Source organism: Abramis brama, assembly GCF_963993115.1.
Source record: "Abramis brama genome assembly, chromosome: 1".
NCBI lineage: Eukaryota > Metazoa > Chordata > Actinopteri > Cypriniformes > Leuciscidae > Abramis > Abramis brama.
The window spans coordinates 35,016,834-35,033,061 of NC_139963.1; the positions used below are offsets into that span (position 1 = coordinate 35,016,834).

The following is a 16,228-nucleotide window of genomic DNA, read 5'->3' on the forward strand; positions in this document are numbered from 1 at the left end:
GCACTGTAGTAGCTGGTTGACGTTTGGGATCAGTTAGACTCATCAGTCCTTAATCCAGTAACTCTATCTGACATGGACATGTGCTGAGCACGGATATATGCAAACAACGACACACACACATAGACGGCAACATTCACGATTCAGTAATGACTGAGGCATTCTAAGCACACGCTACTTATCTTGCTTAATAGCCGTTGGAATTGTATTACAGTTAGCTTATGGCAGGTGTGTTTTCTTGTGGCTGATTTACAACAATCCAGCTGCATTTAAATTAAGTCTCATAAGCCTGTGCCCGGAAAAACAAGTAATACAAGATTCATTTGAGATACACCAATTAAATCGTTTATTAGTTGCCAAAGGGATTGTACTCATGTTAAAAACAAAAACAGAAGCAGGTGAAATGCATGTAGTATGGTACACATATTCAGATGTGCGTTTTAAATTATATGTGCGTTTTTGACGCAATAATTAATCAGTCAACTAAAATAAATATTTATGAATATCTATTATAATAATACTAATAATAATAATGTTGCCTTTTTTTAATATTGTTATTATTAATAACAATAATTGTAACTATTTTGTTTTGAGCTGACTAACTGTTAAAGTCAGCATGAAACGAACAAGAAGAAATGTAGGCCCTCACACCAGTTGACACGTCAACAGAGAAGGGGAAGTTATTTTGATTAAAAATTACGAGAGCATATGAATTCAAAAAAATAATAATTGTACAGAGGAATCATTTATAATAAATACTGCAATATTCCATTAAAAAAAAATCAACTTTGATTTCTTGATGAATTTAGGCTTAATTTGTTATGTATCTTTCTGAGAATTAATGGATTACATTTATGCAAACACTACACTAAATAAGTAAATAACTTCACAGGAGCAAGAGTGTGTAACTGCCATGTCTGCAAGAGTGCAAGAGTGTGTAACTGCCATGCAAAGCACGATGCATCAGGTTACACCTTCAGAAAATGGATCATGTTAGGACTAGCAATGATGGCTTTCTGATAAGTTATGGCAGTAAAAAGGCAGAGACCTTATGAATGTGTTAATAAACAACAATTCGATAAACAAGAAGGTAGATTTTCAAACAAAACATTGTTTGTTTTCCCCTTTTCATTGCAAAAAGTTCCCCCCAAAAAAAGCAACAGCAACACAGAGCTTTCTCATTTTAGAAAAGCCATAAGAACTGATAAGAATGCAAATGTGTACCTTGAAATGCAACGTAAGTCGCTTTGGATAAAAGCGTCTGCCAAATGCATAAATGTAAATTACATTCTAAAGTAAGAAAGAAATTACAGTAATAACAGTCAATTTTATAATGGATGCTTTTCTAAAATGAGACATATGTGGTCGATGCGACCTCTGGAGGGCGCAGCCTTCGAAATGAGTCACAGCATCAGTGTTTGTGAACAAATCGGTTGAGTAAATGATTCAATGAAAAATAGAAAATTATACATTTACTCATTACTGTCATTTTTAACTACTAACCCAAAGATACAAAACGAGAAGAATACAAAAAAAGATTTGCATGACTCCATAATAAAGACTCTAAGACACTCTTCTGCAAGACACGTCCTATTACATGTCATTTAGCTCTGTTACATCACGTTCAGGGACTTACAGTTATAACCATTATGGGATTCCAGGACTTCTAGCCCCCATCCTGCGCTATGATCAGGTAATGCAATGTCAAGGTTATATTTAACACAGGCATGACAGGCATGGTAATAGTCTTAAGACAAGAGGTAAACAGTACAACAGCAAGATGTTTAAGACACTAACCAGGAACAGTCTGCATAAACATAATAAATAAACAAATAAATGGCAGCAGATGACAAATATGATTTAGCTTTTGACCTTGGTTGTACTCACATAACCCACGGGTCACACAAGCTAGACAAGTCATAACCCTCACATACACACACACTCACTCATAATCTCAAGGCAGGGCACAAGGAAGAATTTCCAAGACACAATTAATGTCCATTTTCTTTTCCCATTATAATCATCATCCTTCATTATCCGCAACTTCAATAATAACCTGTAACACTTTACCTAAAGCCTGTACATGTATTACAGATATTCAAAAGATTGTATAAGACACATTATAATGCAAAGCATTTTTATAAATAGCCTAACTGCAAACACTGTAATAACCACATGTTGCTGAATGCTGATGATATGCTATAATTAAAGGTATAAATAATAAAATATTAAAATGTACTGTACTACTGTAAACTATGTCTTTGGATACATTTATTCAGAAGAATAAACAACTTGTCTGATTAAGTATAGCATTATGTATAACATACATATAAATCATTATGGCATTATGAAAGCAGAATACATCATGCATATATATACCTTTATAAGCATTTTAAAACGTCAAATGTGGTACCTGCTCATCATAAATACCTGCTTACTGCTCATCATAAAAGCTCTGATAAGAAAATGCAGGTGACCACAATATGAAAATAATGTGGCACATGGACAGTTGATTTTGCTATATCAACAAATGGCAAAGTCATTTGAATTTGCAGTAGCGTACATTTACAGTTCGTGCTATTAGAAACTTGTGAGTTATTTAATTTGAGGTGTACAGGTGCGTTTGCTGCGCTGAAAATAGGTGCAAGCACGGTTGCAGATATAGGATGGTGGAGCAGATATCACATTCCACTCACTTTATACAGTATAGATCCACACAATGAAAGCTCATTTGGACTGCAAGCAAAACCCAGCGCGCCAGCTCATTACACAAGAAAGAAGACACTTTTACAATGTTTAGCATGAACTGCCAAAACAACGTTGCTTTTAAGTACTTTACGATATTAACTGAAAAGTTCGTTTAGTTTCACAACGAGGAGAATCTGACTGTTGTTATTCTTAAAACTCGTGATAAATGTAACGGCAGAAATGAATGACGGTACTTACTCGATCTGTGGATGGATCAGCTGTGCGTTTGGATCAACACTGACAGCTCCACACAGCCACACATACACTGCCCTAATGGCCAATGAGAGAGTGTGAAATGCCTTTTAGGGTGTGAGTGGGGGGGGGGGTACGGCGGGGCTGGGTTAGGAAGAGAGAGAGAGAGAGAGAGAGAGAGAGAGAGAGAGAGAGAGAGAGAGAGAGATAAAAATACTCCCATGACTAGGGGGTAACATTCCATTGCAAGGGGGCACAGCTAATTTTATTTAAAAAAGCTAACGTTACTTGGTCGAACTCATTTTTAAACTCATTGCTAATTTAAAGTATTACAAAACACTTTTAAGAAGTAAACGGTCCACATATGCGCGCGGGTCGCCCCCTCATGGGCGTCGTAATGTTTACATCATGCAATCGACGGAGAAAAATAGTAATGCTGTGGATCTGTTTAGATTGAGACAGAAAAAAAGGAACAAAAACAAAACACCTTTTTGTTAGTAAACAAACTTCAAGATCCAGGCCAACAGGTATCATAAGTGCAAAACCAGTAGTAGGCTACGGAACAACGGGAGCCACCTAAACATGAACAAATTTTGCACTTATAATTTTGTACAAGGAAAAATATTCATAGACTTGCTGATCCCTCTGCATTACATTTCTTGGGGATAGCAGATGTCATTCTATGGGACGGACAGACTATAAAAAAATAGTAAGTTCCAATGATCCAGTCATTTGCAAACAATGACACTGTGGCATGACTGCCTCCCAGCGGCCACCTTTCATAGCTGTAGTAGGCATCTTAGCTCTACTTTGCAGGGTTTGGACTGGAGTATGGGAATACATATTTGCACATGTGACCTTGAAGGAATCCAAAAGTAATCAGATTACATTACTTTCAAATTGTGGTGCTCAGATTACATTACTGAATACTTTATAAAGTAATTTGTAACTGTAAGGGAATACATGTTAAAAGTAACCCTCTCAAACTCTGACTATTTGCATAAGATATTCTTGACTGCTGATAGAGAAAAAAGGTGGCAAACAATGATGAAATTGCTGTTTTATTACTGAAGTGTCAGTATAAAGAAAATGGTCAAATATGCATTCAGTTACATATATAATTGATTTGTATTCATAATAAAATCATAACTAAGCTTAAAAATCACTAAGCTTAAATATCACTCTCAGCTCGTTCAACAACAAACAGGCACTGCTGGCTCTTGTTTGTGTTTACCTCAAATTCATCATGAACAAAAAAAACACAAAACTTCAAACAATTTGCTTAGAACCTAAAACATTGTATGCCTTTAAAATGAAGGCAAAACAAACACAAAATGTGCAAAACATTACTATGAAAAAAAAAAGAGTCAAAAACAACTTTAAAGTAGCACATTGAAACAATCTGGAAACATCAAACTTACCTGTTAAACAACAAATTGTGCTGCAACATACACACAATTTCATTATTAGAGAGTTGTCACAAGTGAAAAAGACATTCTCATTCCTCACCTCCGTAAACACGTGAACAAGGTGGTGATGTATATATATAAAAAAAAGAAAAATCAGGGCATGAGAGCTCCAAAAATAGCTGAATGTTTCATAAGGGCATTTGTTTCTTTTTAAACATCATCATTACAGAGTATCAGTAACATATTCCATTTCCACCAAGAAGTTTTCATTTGAGAAATATAAATAAAAAATGAAATAAAATTAAAAAAATTAATCCAATGGTTAAGGTGTTTCACTTTACTCCATTATTTAAAAAATCAATCTAATCGCTCTTGTGGCAGAATAATTCTTGGTGCAGCTCAGACTGGATGGGAGGAGCCAGGATAATTATGTGACTCCGCCCACCTGTCATTCATCTTCACTGTTGCTTTTAGCCAGGAAAGGATGAGCCAAAGCTCTGCAGGCAGAAATGCGATGAGCTGGATTGAAAGCCAAAAATTGCTGCATGGAGAGGGAAGTTTCAGACAAGAAAACAGTTATTTAAATGTGTATTTTGAGTACCGGACACTACAATCTCTCTCCGTATAGGAATCAATGAGTAGCGCTTACAGACAACAGGTCATTCTCCTCTTGGGCTAGGCTGGGCAGCAGTTGCGTTGTTGGCTTTGTCTCAACCCAGGCAGGAGTGTAGCAGACAGGGCTTTCTATGGGCCAGTCCTCCTCACCCGGCAAACCAATTACCCTGTGAGAGAGGGAACACACAATTATCACAAAAGTGTGTAGTTCTTGGTTGCAATTCATTTGGGAATGCAAACGTATTTTTTGTGTTTTACTCACTCAAAGATCTTCTGCAGCTGCTGGATTTCTGTGAATCCACAAAACAACGGCCTGCAGAAAAGTTGAGAAAGTTAAACCATCTCGCAAATCTCAGAAATTGACAAGCTGTTTGTATTTTGGTGCAAATTCATCTGTCATAGTATATTAGTGATTATTTGACATAAGCATGACTACATAATGCAAAAATAAAATATGACCTTGTAGCATGGCCACACATGTTATTTAAAGGTTTATTTTTGGGCGCAAAAAAACACTACATTAAATACAGGTTCACAAGGTGTGCTGAATTAAACCATCACAAAATAAACACTGTAAAGTTATCAACTATAAGGAAATAAAACCTATTGACCTATTGATGCAGTTCATGGTAATATTAATACTTTAAATTTTTGGTAACACTTTAGTTTAGGGTCCCGTTCTCACTATGTTAACTAGTTGCTTATTAGCAAGCATGTTATTAGGATATTGACTGTTTATTAGTACTTATAAAGCACATATTAATGCCTTATTCTGCATGACCATATTCTACATTCCTAATCCTACCCAATACCTAAACTTAACAAGTACTTTACTAACTATTAACTATTTGGAGTTTACTGAGGCAAAAGTCGTAGTTAATAGTTAGTTAATAGTGAGAATTGGACCCTAAACTAAAGTGTGACCTAATTTATATTCAGGATTCTTTGATAAATAATCCTTTTTGTTTGAAATCGAAATCTTTTCTAGTATCACTTTTTATCAATTTAATGTATCCTCGCTGAATAAAAGCATAAAATCTGACCTCAAACTTGAATGGTAGTGTATGTCGGGTGGCGACTTGACGTCCATTGACTGTTTTGCTCTCACCTTAACAGAAAGAGCTCTGCAAAGATGCAGCCGGCACTCCACATATCCACTGAAGACATGTAACTGGACTGCAACAGGACCTCTGGAGCCCTGTACCACAGAGTAGCAACCTGCACAAAAACACACAATTACAAATCACATATCAAAAATCACTCCAACAAATCACTCCAACATATTACTGTGAACGTGAGGTCCATACACATGGGGTGAGGGCGATATGGCATGTGTATATCCTGGCTAAACCAAAGTCTGCGATCTTGACCACCCCTCGACTGCTCACAAGCACATTGTCTGGCTTCAGGTCCCGGTGAATGACAGTGTTGGTATGGAGGAAGTCAAGTCCGCTGAGCAGCTGTCGCATCACATCCTACATAAAGAGAGAGAAATCTAAAGCAGGGGTGTCCAATTCTGTCCACCCTGATCTAAAGGCCCATTCACACAAAGAACGATAACTATGAGGATAAATATAACAATAACTATATTAAAATCCAATATCATTCTGTTTATTCTAAGATGCAGTTTTGTCATCTGGCACTTTAAATGCTCTTTAAAACTGAGCTCTGATTGGCTATCAATGTTTTTATCGTTCATCAGCTGGAAGAAAAAAAATTCTGAAAGTTTTAATTGGGGATATTTTTCTAATAATAACGCATCGATTCACTTCAGAAGGCCTTTATTAACCACCTGGAGCCGTATGGATTACTTTTATGAAGGATGGATGGATGTGCTTTTTGGGGCTTCAAAACCTTAAGGTACTGTTCACTCCCATTATAAAGCTTGGAAGAGCCAGGATCTTTTTTTACTATAACTCTGATTGTGTTTGTCTGAAAGAAGAAAGTAACATACACCTAGGATGGCTTGAGGGTGAGTAAATCATGGGCTAATTTTCATTTTTGGGTGAACTATCCCTTTAAGCTCTAATCTCTATGTGCGACAATATGCTAGTGCATTAGGGCATGTTGTATGTTCATTGAGCTGTATCTTTTTTTCTGGGCATTGATGGCTGAAGTGTTCAATAACTCTTTTATAGGCTAGCTATACAAAAACTGATGTTCACAAAGAAAATATTTACTGCAGTACTAATTTATTCAAATTTGTCACTGCAAAATGAGAGGAGCAAAGTTCAAACCTTAATTTTGTCCTTGGCCAGGCCTTTTGCTGATGCTTTGCTGAGAAATGTGGTCAGATCTTGATCGATATATTCAAACACCAACATCAGGTCAAACTTCTGGTTCTGCCATCCAGCTGAAACATTCAGCAACCTAAAGAGAGAGAGGTCACAGTGCTCAAACTGAAAACTCACTATACTTCTCAAACCTTCTTTGGTAAGCTATTTGACCGACCGTTTCCACACTCACTTGACTATGTTTGGGTGGTTGAAGTGCTCTATTTTTCGCAGAAGAGCCACTTCTCGTATGACGAACTGAGGGATGCCACACTCTGGGTCCTCGGGGAGGTTCAGTCTCTTCACCGCTATGAGACGCTGCTTGTCGCGCCTCTCTCTGGCTTTGTACACTTTCCCGTAGGAGCCCTGGCCGATTTCTGCCAGGAATTCATAATCTGATTCTGAGCTCTCCCAACAACTGTCATCCATGTTTGGATCAGAGCAATCTGTCAGTCCGTGTTACTGCAATTACAAAAGGCATTAAGTCATTAAGAAAGTCGGACCGAGCTTTGTTAGGACTTTCCATTTTACTGGTGTTCAAGCGATTCAAATTAGTCGGCCGGTTAGTTAACGTTTAAAATTAAATTAATAAACCGAATAAACAATAATTAGATAAACAGGCCTATAATAATCTTTATCAATATAATTGATTGAATTCCGGAGGAAAAAATGTAAAGGACGACATTCCACTGGCATTAAATTTGTTTGTAAAATTAAATGAGCGTGTAAATTGACTTACTGAGATGAAATATTATTGGTATTTGTTTATAGATATTTGGACTCCACCATCGTGTCGAATGACCCAAATGCCATCAGACGCGATCTGCACTTCTCCTTAACATATATCGTGATAAAATTGTGTTTATTGAAAACTCTATCTTGTTTAATACCGCGGTAAGCGTGCACGTTGTGTTGTTTGTTCATTGAAAACTGTACATAAAACGTAATAATTGACGTTACTGACTTACCTTTTCAGTCAATGGCCTCCAAAGCCTTTAGCAGGAGGAATCTACTATTTTTGATCACTGACACTGATCAATACGTGTTGTTATTTGCCATAATTTTAATAAAACCTCGCGACATGCAGGGGTGTGAGATTTATATCGGGACCACCAGCCAATGAACAGCTGTAGATTTCTGCTGGATTTTCCCCATTTTACTAAACTATTTAAGAAAACCTGTTTTCTCAGGTGAAAAGATATATACTTATGCACTGAATGTCGACAAAAATCATATATTGTAGGCTATAAATATTAAAAAAACAATGCATATTTAATATACCTTTACTTATACCATGCAAATGACTTTAGACACAGACTTTAGGCTTGTTAAAGATTATCTTTTTTTTTTCTTGCAGGGTCCTGATGATTAATCCGATGATACAACAAATTAAGAAAAAAATGCATTTATCAATATCTGCCATTTTGAGACTTGCAGCCACACTGCCCCCTTGATGTAAAACCACATCCATTCCACACAGTGATTTGTTGTTCAAAACAACAGATTTATTCCGGATGCACAAGCATCCGTTGTATATTAATTAGCACATTTATAGGCAGATTTATACAAGTCTGGAATATCACTGCAACTTAAAAGGTAGCAAAATACACAGGTAAATAAATGTGCACATTCCATCATCAGACAGCTCAAATATATCATTTGCATAAACCTTTTATACAGACCTAGAGTCCTAGATCCACAATCATTAATTCAATCTAAGTGCAACTAAGACTTAAGTTTACGGTTAGTTACAAAAAAAAAACAAATTACACAGTGCAAAGCATCTGTCTTCTGCTTTTCACACACACACACAAAGGTTATTGCGTTTAGTAAAATGTCATTATAACAGCAGCACTGTTTTTACAAAACCCTTGATTAAGTGCATTATTTCACAGGTTACAGTAAAACCATTTGACTGAATCTGACTTGTTTCCCTTTAAAAGTAGATTTGAAATTATAGCCGTGTTTTAAACCAGTAAGGCACTTGATTAACTGCATTATTGTTAGGTTGTGCAGTGGTTAATTTTTTAATTATCACACAGATCCTCCCTCTGTTCTTCTCCGGAGCCATATCTGAGATAGATATATATATATATATATATATATATATATATATATATATATATATCAGATTTACACACACACAAAAATGATTATGTAGATTATGTGTTACAGACACTTATTCTTTCTTCTTGTTGTTGCAATTCTTGGCTTTTCTGGTGAGACTGATGGCATCCAGATGAAGATTCCGTTTCAGGATGACAGAACCACACGTCAGCGCTCCTGCCAACGCTCCAGCAAAACCACACATCATCATATCCTGACCTGTAAGCGCAGTGCAGATTTGAAAGAGAAAGGGGACAAACCAGAGATCTCAGAACCTTCACTGAAATGTACCTTAAGTTTTCTTCATTTTAAACAGCAAATACAAAAATGCAAGGCATGGCCCATGTCTCAAAATATACTTCTGGATGGTACACATATGGACTTGCATGTATTAAGGCAGGGTTTCCCAAACAAGGGTTCGTGAGTTCATGAAAAGCTAAGCAATATGATTTAGAGTGATGATTATCAAATAAAATAACTGTAATGTCTGATGCACTGAGTCTGCGTGTATCAGAGTGAAAGAAATAATTTAATTCTTATATATTTATAAATAATTATACTAATAATATTTTTTTTACAGTACAAATATAATTCATTCTTTTAGTTAGCATTAAAACATACTGCTACTTATGAAAGTTTGTTTCCGCCTCAGAATAAAAAAAAAACATAATTGCGAGTTTATATCTCACAAATCTGAGAAAAAGTCAGAATTGCGAGTTATAAACACAATTGCGATAAATAAAGTCAGAATTGTGAGTTTTCAATTCTGACTTTTTATCTCAGAATTGTGAGATATAAACTCAGTATTACAAGGAAAAAAGTCTGAATTGTGAGATGAAAAAAACAACAATTGCCTTATTTATTTTTTATCACATTATTATCATCAACATCAGAGAATCATGAACATGACAATTCTTTAATCAATAATTAAAGTATTAACTTAAAATCTCAAGGGGTACTTCAAATAAATATTTCACATCTAAGCGGTTCGGCTGACAAAAAAAGTTTATGAAACCCTGCATTAAGCCAAACAAGGCAGAATCAGACGCACCCACCTGTGAGGAAGAGGTTTTTAACGGGTGTCTGTGGTCTGATGATGGCATTTAGCTCAGCGCTAAAGCGAGGAATTCCGTGATCAGCACCATAGATCTCCCCTTTAGGAGCGCCTATGTAATGCTGATTTGTGATTGGGGTGCCTGCATCCACAAATTCAATCTGCAGATAGAGACAGACAAAAAACAGTGCATAATAAAATGAAATCAAAAAAGACAAAGACTGTGTTTGTAGAGTTCATACCCTGTCCTTAATCTTAGGAAAGATCTCAGTCACTGCTTCTAATATGTTATTGATGAACGCCTGCTTCAGCTCCTTATAATCTGTGCTTCTGTTCTTGATTTTGTCATCTTTCCACTCTTCAAACCATTCATAGTTAGCAAAGCTAACAACAGTCAAGGTGGATTTACCTGTAGGCGAAACATATTTGGATTTTGATGATGCATCAAGCAGAATTGTCAGTTATTTTATTGGAGAACCTGTAGTAACTGATTTGATTACAGCTTGTGGACAAGCTCAAAACACTTTCCATCCCATTTACACATTCATGTAGCTCTGTCCACTTGTGATCAGATCAACAAAAATATTAATTCCAGATGTGAACTTTTTTTTCTCTCTACCGGGTTTTCTTTCCGGCCAGGTTGGGTCTTTGGCTGAAGGCGAGGCCACAAAAATCACAGGGTTACATTTAGAAGATTCTTCCCTGTTCCCTTTCATGTAACCCTCCATCCTGGAAGAACAGCAGACATTAGCACATTTTGAGAACAGTGCTAATTTTACAGTAGACAATGATTGAGGAATACACAACATTTTGATTGCATCCTTTTTAGGATAGGTAGGTTCACACTCACAGCTCATCCAAATTGTTCTCAGGGAAGATAATGAAATTGTCTGCTTTTAGGTCCAGCTCCTCCTTTGTCCCATCCACGCCAATAAAAATACTGAGACCCCCATCTCCGTGCTGCACCATACTCAGCTGTTTCTGGATCGCTGCACAGTACCATCACAAAAAGACCACACAGTACGCTCACATTAAAAGTTATACTGTACAAACGTCACAACAAAGAGGTTTCAACTTTACTGATGTCATAGCATTAGGTCTCATGTTTTAATTTCAAATATATGCCTTATTTTATTTGAAATGTTAGCATTGCTAATAATAATGTTGTTGATGTTTTTTTAGTTTTTTTTTAAACTGTACTGCAATGCTTAACATTGATGAATCTTTCCCATAAATAAAGCATATGTTTAAAATATGTTAAACAAAATGTATTAATACATTGATTTAATAATAATACAATTCTATATTGCAATACTAACATTTAGGTTACATAAATATGTCCAAGCATTACAGTACAATATATAATATATATAAAATAATAGATAATATATTATTTTATAGATGACCGTACTTTATATTTTAAACTTAAAAATTGATCTGATTATTGATGATTAATAATAATAATATAAAAATGTTGTTTTTGTTGTACTGCAATGCTAACATTGATGGATCTTTCACGTAAATAAAATATAAAGTTTAACAATTTAATACAAAAAAGGTATTGTGATACTGACTGATATAATAATGATGATAATAATAAATAATGATAATAATTATGATAATATTAATAACAATCTACAATGTGCAGTACATCCAGTAGCTTTAATAACAGAATAAACTCTCTCTCACCAGGCATAGTCTGCACATCTTTAGGCAGGAGATGCTGGTATGTATTAAAGATTCCAGCATCTGAAATCACCATGGGAGCGTGTATGTGCACCTCCTCCTGCCCCTTCAGAACACTCACACCTGCAGAAATGCCAACAGAACAATCCAAACTCCTGTAAACATGCATGTCTTGCAAATGTCTCATTTAAATCGAATCAATTGTAAAACGTATAAATCACAGCCAGGGAAATACACAGTACAAAACAATTCTGCAAGAAGCTAAATGCTACTGTATATTCTCATAAAAGAGTTGTGTGGGAAGTGGGACGTGTTACCAATAGCCTCTTTAGCGTCATTGAGGAGTATGCGGTTGACAGGTGCTCTAACAAGCACAGCACCTCCTGCCTTCTCAATGATGGGGATCATGTGGTAGGCGATCTCACTAGCACCACCCTTTGGGTACCAGGCACCATTCATGAAGTGGCACACAAGCAAAGTGTGCATGGAAAAGCTTGCTTCTTTGGGCATTTTACCTGTTTACCAAACACAAAAACCAAAGAAGGTCAGTAGCTGTGAGCTTTATGCACCCAAAACAATACAACAACAAACTGATATCTTAATTTCCCATCAGGCATGATTTTCTTACCGTAGGTCCCAAAAATGTAGCACAACACAGCTCTCAGGTCCTTATTCTGTGTGAGCTCATTCACCACATCTGTCAGGCTGCGGGACGCATAGCGGAAAAAGGTAGAGAGGCGTTTGGCCAGGCCTGTGTACACCAGGAACTTTGCAAGAGGAATTGGGAGGAGCTTCAGCAGACCCACGAACCATACGCCCCTCCCAACTTTCTGACAGGAGTATTAAAAATCAGAGTTACAGTTTGTGTTTTACTCTATGTCTTCATGAAGCTTCATGAAGTCTAATCAATTTCTAAGTCAAGCCTTTCTAACAAATGACACGTAGGATAGTGCATTAACAATCATTAGTGCCTGTCTATGGCTGTGATTGTGGGGTAAAGGTCATGCAAACTGATACATACAGTCATAAAGACATTTCTTCTTTAACTCCTAAGGGCATTAAAATACCCTAGATTATTAGAGCACTGAATGGCTTCAACTAAAAGTTTGGGGTCAGTAAGACCTTTCTTTCTTTTGGAAAGAAATTAATACTTTTATTCAGCAAGTATGCTTTAAATTGATCAAAGTTGACAGTAAAGCATTTATAATGTAACAAAAGATTTCTATTTCAAATAAATGCTTTTGAACTTTTATATTACGGTTTACACCGAAATACAAAGCATTGATTATAATAAGAAATGTTTATTGAGCACCAAATCAACATATTGAATGATTTCTGATGGATCATGTGACACTGAAGACTGGAGTAATTATGCTGGAAATTCAGCTTTTAAATCACAGGAATACTCCTGTTTCTACTGTATTTTTGACCAAATAAATGCAGTCATGGTGAGCATAGGAGACTTCTTTCAAAGACCTTTGAACAGTAGTGTATATTAGAATAAAAAACAGCTTCCATATGACCAACATATCCACTGGTACCTGATAGACAACCCCTGTATTTTAATATCTAAACTACCTACTAAACACTATACTTGTTTCTCACCATGCAAAGTCTCACATATTCCTCAATGGCCTTTTCCTCCCCTGGGAAGCACTTCTTCAGTTCGTCCATATAGCGTTTCCGTCCACTGTAGATGGGGTATATGCGTCGATTTTCTGGTGGACCCAGGACCACTTTATCATAGGGGTTATCCAGCGGCTCCCACTGCAGCTGCCCATTGGTCAACTGGTCTATCACACAGCGAAGTTGCCTGTGATGCTGCAGTTCCCCAATATAGTGGATACCTGAGGCAGGGGAAAGGCATTCAGATCACCACAAACTGACCATTAGGAAAAAACAATGTGTGCAATTTTGAAGGTGAAGTATATATGACTCGATAAATGTGCTTATCTTTGACAAAGCCTCTTTTAAAGGGTTTATCAGGATGAGATCGATGAGGTACAAAATTCATTCTCACCAACATCAAACTCAAAGCCTTGCTCTGTGAAGGTGTGACAGCATCCTCCGGCCCGGTCATGTTGCTCCAGAACCAGAACCTTCTTACCAACTTTAGCCAACAGGACAGCAATTGCCAATCCACCAATCCCACTGCCAACCACTATTGCATCCAAATCCTGGGGGACCTTACTGGCCAGGAATCCTGGATGTGGAAACAAATGTGGAGTTAGACTATGTTAAGGGTGTTTAGTGATAAGCAAATCATTTAATGCAGGAAAAAGGTTTTGTTAAGCTGTCATAGATAGATAGATAGATAGATAGATAGATAGATAGATAGATAGATAGATAGATAGATAGATAGATAGATAGATAGATAGATAGAAGCAAGGGGTCAGTAAAAGGTAACGTTAGGGTAATTAATTTAAAGTACACACTTAAGACTTCATTTTACAATACTGTTAAGCATAACTCAATCGTATGGTCGTATTGTCAATCAAAAACGTATTATCTAGTCAGCAATATTAACACTACAATAGACAGTAAAGTAGTACGTAAGTTGATATTCGTAACTGACCTTGTTTCAGGACTTTGTTCTTCAGCTTACGGTCAAACACCATGGGCTTCAACGGCTCGCGCGTATCGATACCAAAAGGGTTCGGCCCAGGCGTTCTCAACAAATATTTGAAGACAATGGCCACTAAAGCCAAAGAAATTAAGACGACAGCAATCCACATGTTGTGAGGTGAAAAATGTTGTTAGCCTATGTGCTGCTGACGGGTACAGTCATACTGAACACTTCCTCACACCACTTCAGGGTATGCATTCACGTCACTTTCCCGCCGGAAGGGGGCCTCCTCCTCAGCCGGACTGAGTGGCAAAAGAGCTGCTGCGTGACCATAGGTGCGTGACTGGATGTAATAGGGGAAACTGCGAAAACGCGAGTAAAACGAAGGATTATTAGTTTAAACTAAAGGTTGGCCTCGATATAATGTTCCTTACAACTTACCAAAGATCCAGTGATCCATGGATATTGACATGCAGCCAGGAATCGTGTTTCCTGACATTTATATGTGCCTGATTTCGACGCCGGGGAAATAACGTTACATACAGCAAATTAGCCTGTGAACACTTTATATATTAATACAATATAGGTAGGTCTAAATCCATGTGATCACTTATATCAATGTTATATATATCGTCATATCTTCCAGCCTTAAAACTTTTAGTTTTTGGGTTTTTTTGCCAGTGTTTATTTAAAAAATGTCCAATTATGTAGAATATACGATGGTAAATATTTAACTGATGAGTTGTCAATACAAAATATAACAATACAATATATAGGGTATGATTTTACTCTGGCCGACGGTGACGTCACGCGCATTCCCTGCGTGAAAACGTGTGTTGTGTTGACTCTTCCCCTGACGACGATACTGACCAATCACAAGCACTGTGTTTAAGCCGGCGTGTTTGCGGCAGAGGGCGGAGGTGTTTTAACCAGTCTATGATTTTAACTAATAAAATGTCTAAAAATGTAGGCTATGTTTGATGTTATTTTATTAGATATTGCAGATACTAACATTTAACTATTTTCTCGTTTCATGTTTCTTCTCATTAAAACCTCTGAAATGAACCAGTCAAATAAACAATTTGCCATAGATCATTGTATTGCATGTTGTTAATTTCTTAATTTCATATGGTAGGCTCATTTTTAATACATAAATAAAAGGTTCCCAATTTACTGTGTTCAAATGAAATTGACTCTTAAATAAATGATGGTACTCTGCTTTCCTCTAGCTTATGTGTTTTATTTAGTTATATGTATTCATTTAGTCAGATCTTTCTACAGTAACAGTAACACTGTTTATTAATTTTAGCTAATTTTAGTGAGCTGTTGTGCATTTAAAACATCATAATGAATATCCTACTGTTTAAATAACCATAAACACTAAGCCTACTGCACAAAAAAATGAAGCAATCATTCAGCAATAGCAATTCTGATTGCAATTGTCTGAAGCTTATCCTATGAATTCTAATTTTTGGCATGAACGTTGTGAAATTTCTATGCACATGTCTGGACATTATTTTGCCAACACATTTCTGCATTTTTACTTTTTACAAAATAAGTTTGGAATAGAAGTAAGGAAAGT

General features: G+C 36.5%; 3 protein-coding genes across 6 annotated transcripts in view; all 3 read right to left on the reverse strand.

Annotated features, from left to right (window-relative positions):
• The window catches only part of svilc (supervillin c), a 29,522-nt gene extending 26,490 nt beyond the window's left edge, over nucleotides 1-3,032 (reverse strand). For all 4 annotated transcript variants that reach the window (XM_084125573.1, XM_084125572.1, XM_084125571.1 and 1 more), the window contains exon 1: nucleotides 2,944-3,032. The gene's annotated coding sequence lies outside the window, so the exon portion shown is untranslated. The remainder of the gene's footprint in view (nucleotides 1-2,943) is intronic.
• A 951-nt stretch (nucleotides 3,033-3,983) lies between these two features.
• cdk21 (cyclin-dependent kinase 21) lies at nucleotides 3,984-8,310 on the reverse strand. Its single transcript, XM_084089992.1, has 8 exons — nucleotides 8,203-8,310; nucleotides 7,428-7,696; nucleotides 7,199-7,331; nucleotides 6,269-6,436; nucleotides 6,070-6,179; nucleotides 5,224-5,274; nucleotides 4,996-5,128; nucleotides 3,984-4,887 (listed from the first exon to the last, which is right to left on the reverse strand). The coding sequence occupies exons 2-8, from the start codon at nucleotides 7,661-7,663 to the stop codon at nucleotides 4,795-4,797; spliced, it is 924 nt and encodes a 307-aa protein (XP_083946118.1). The 5' UTR covers nucleotides 7,664-7,696; nucleotides 8,203-8,310; the 3' UTR covers nucleotides 3,984-4,794.
• Nucleotides 8,311-8,587: 277 nt separating this feature from the next.
• On the reverse strand, nucleotides 8,588-14,917 carry retsat.2 (retinol saturase, tandem duplicate 2). The gene is made up of 11 exons (XM_084110701.1): nucleotides 14,656-14,917; nucleotides 14,101-14,283; nucleotides 13,686-13,927; nucleotides 12,709-12,910; nucleotides 12,398-12,595; nucleotides 12,084-12,203; nucleotides 11,245-11,383; nucleotides 11,014-11,123; nucleotides 10,637-10,803; nucleotides 10,396-10,555; nucleotides 8,588-9,559 (listed from the first exon to the last, which is right to left on the reverse strand). The coding sequence occupies exons 1-11, from the start codon at nucleotides 14,813-14,815 to the stop codon at nucleotides 9,414-9,416; spliced, it is 1,827 nt and encodes a 608-aa protein (XP_083966827.1). The 5' UTR covers nucleotides 14,816-14,917; the 3' UTR covers nucleotides 8,588-9,413.
• Nucleotides 14,918-16,228: the final 1,311 nt, after the last annotated feature.

What these genes read in the sequence shown, in the direction of transcription:
- cdk21 (XM_084089992.1), bottom strand. Translation starts at nt 7,663, where the DNA reads ATGGATGACAGTTGTTGGGAGAGCTCAGAATCAGATTATGAATTCCTG. An exon ending in AACCACCCAAACATAGTCAA is followed by an intron (nt 7,332 to 7,427) that starts GTGAGTGTGGAA and finishes CTCTCTCTTTAG; the next exon opens with GTTGCTGAATGTTTCAGCTG. An exon ending in AGGAGAATGACCTGTTGTCT is followed by an intron (nt 4,888 to 4,995) that starts GTAAGCGCTACT and finishes CTCTCCATGCAG; the next exon opens with CAATTTTTGGCTTTCAATCC.
- retsat.2 (XM_084110701.1), bottom strand. Translation starts at nt 14,815, where the DNA reads ATGTGGATTGCTGTCGTCTTAATTTCTTTGGCTTTAGTGGCCATTGTC. An exon ending in AGATGTGCAGACTATGCCTG is followed by an intron (nt 11,384 to 12,083) that starts GTGAGAGAGAGT and finishes GGTACTGTGCAG; the next exon opens with CGATCCAGAAACAGCTGAGT. An exon ending in GAGAACAATTTGGATGAGCT is followed by an intron (nt 11,124 to 11,244) that starts GTGAGTGTGAAC and finishes CTGTTCTTCCAG; the next exon opens with GATGGAGGGTTACATGAAAG.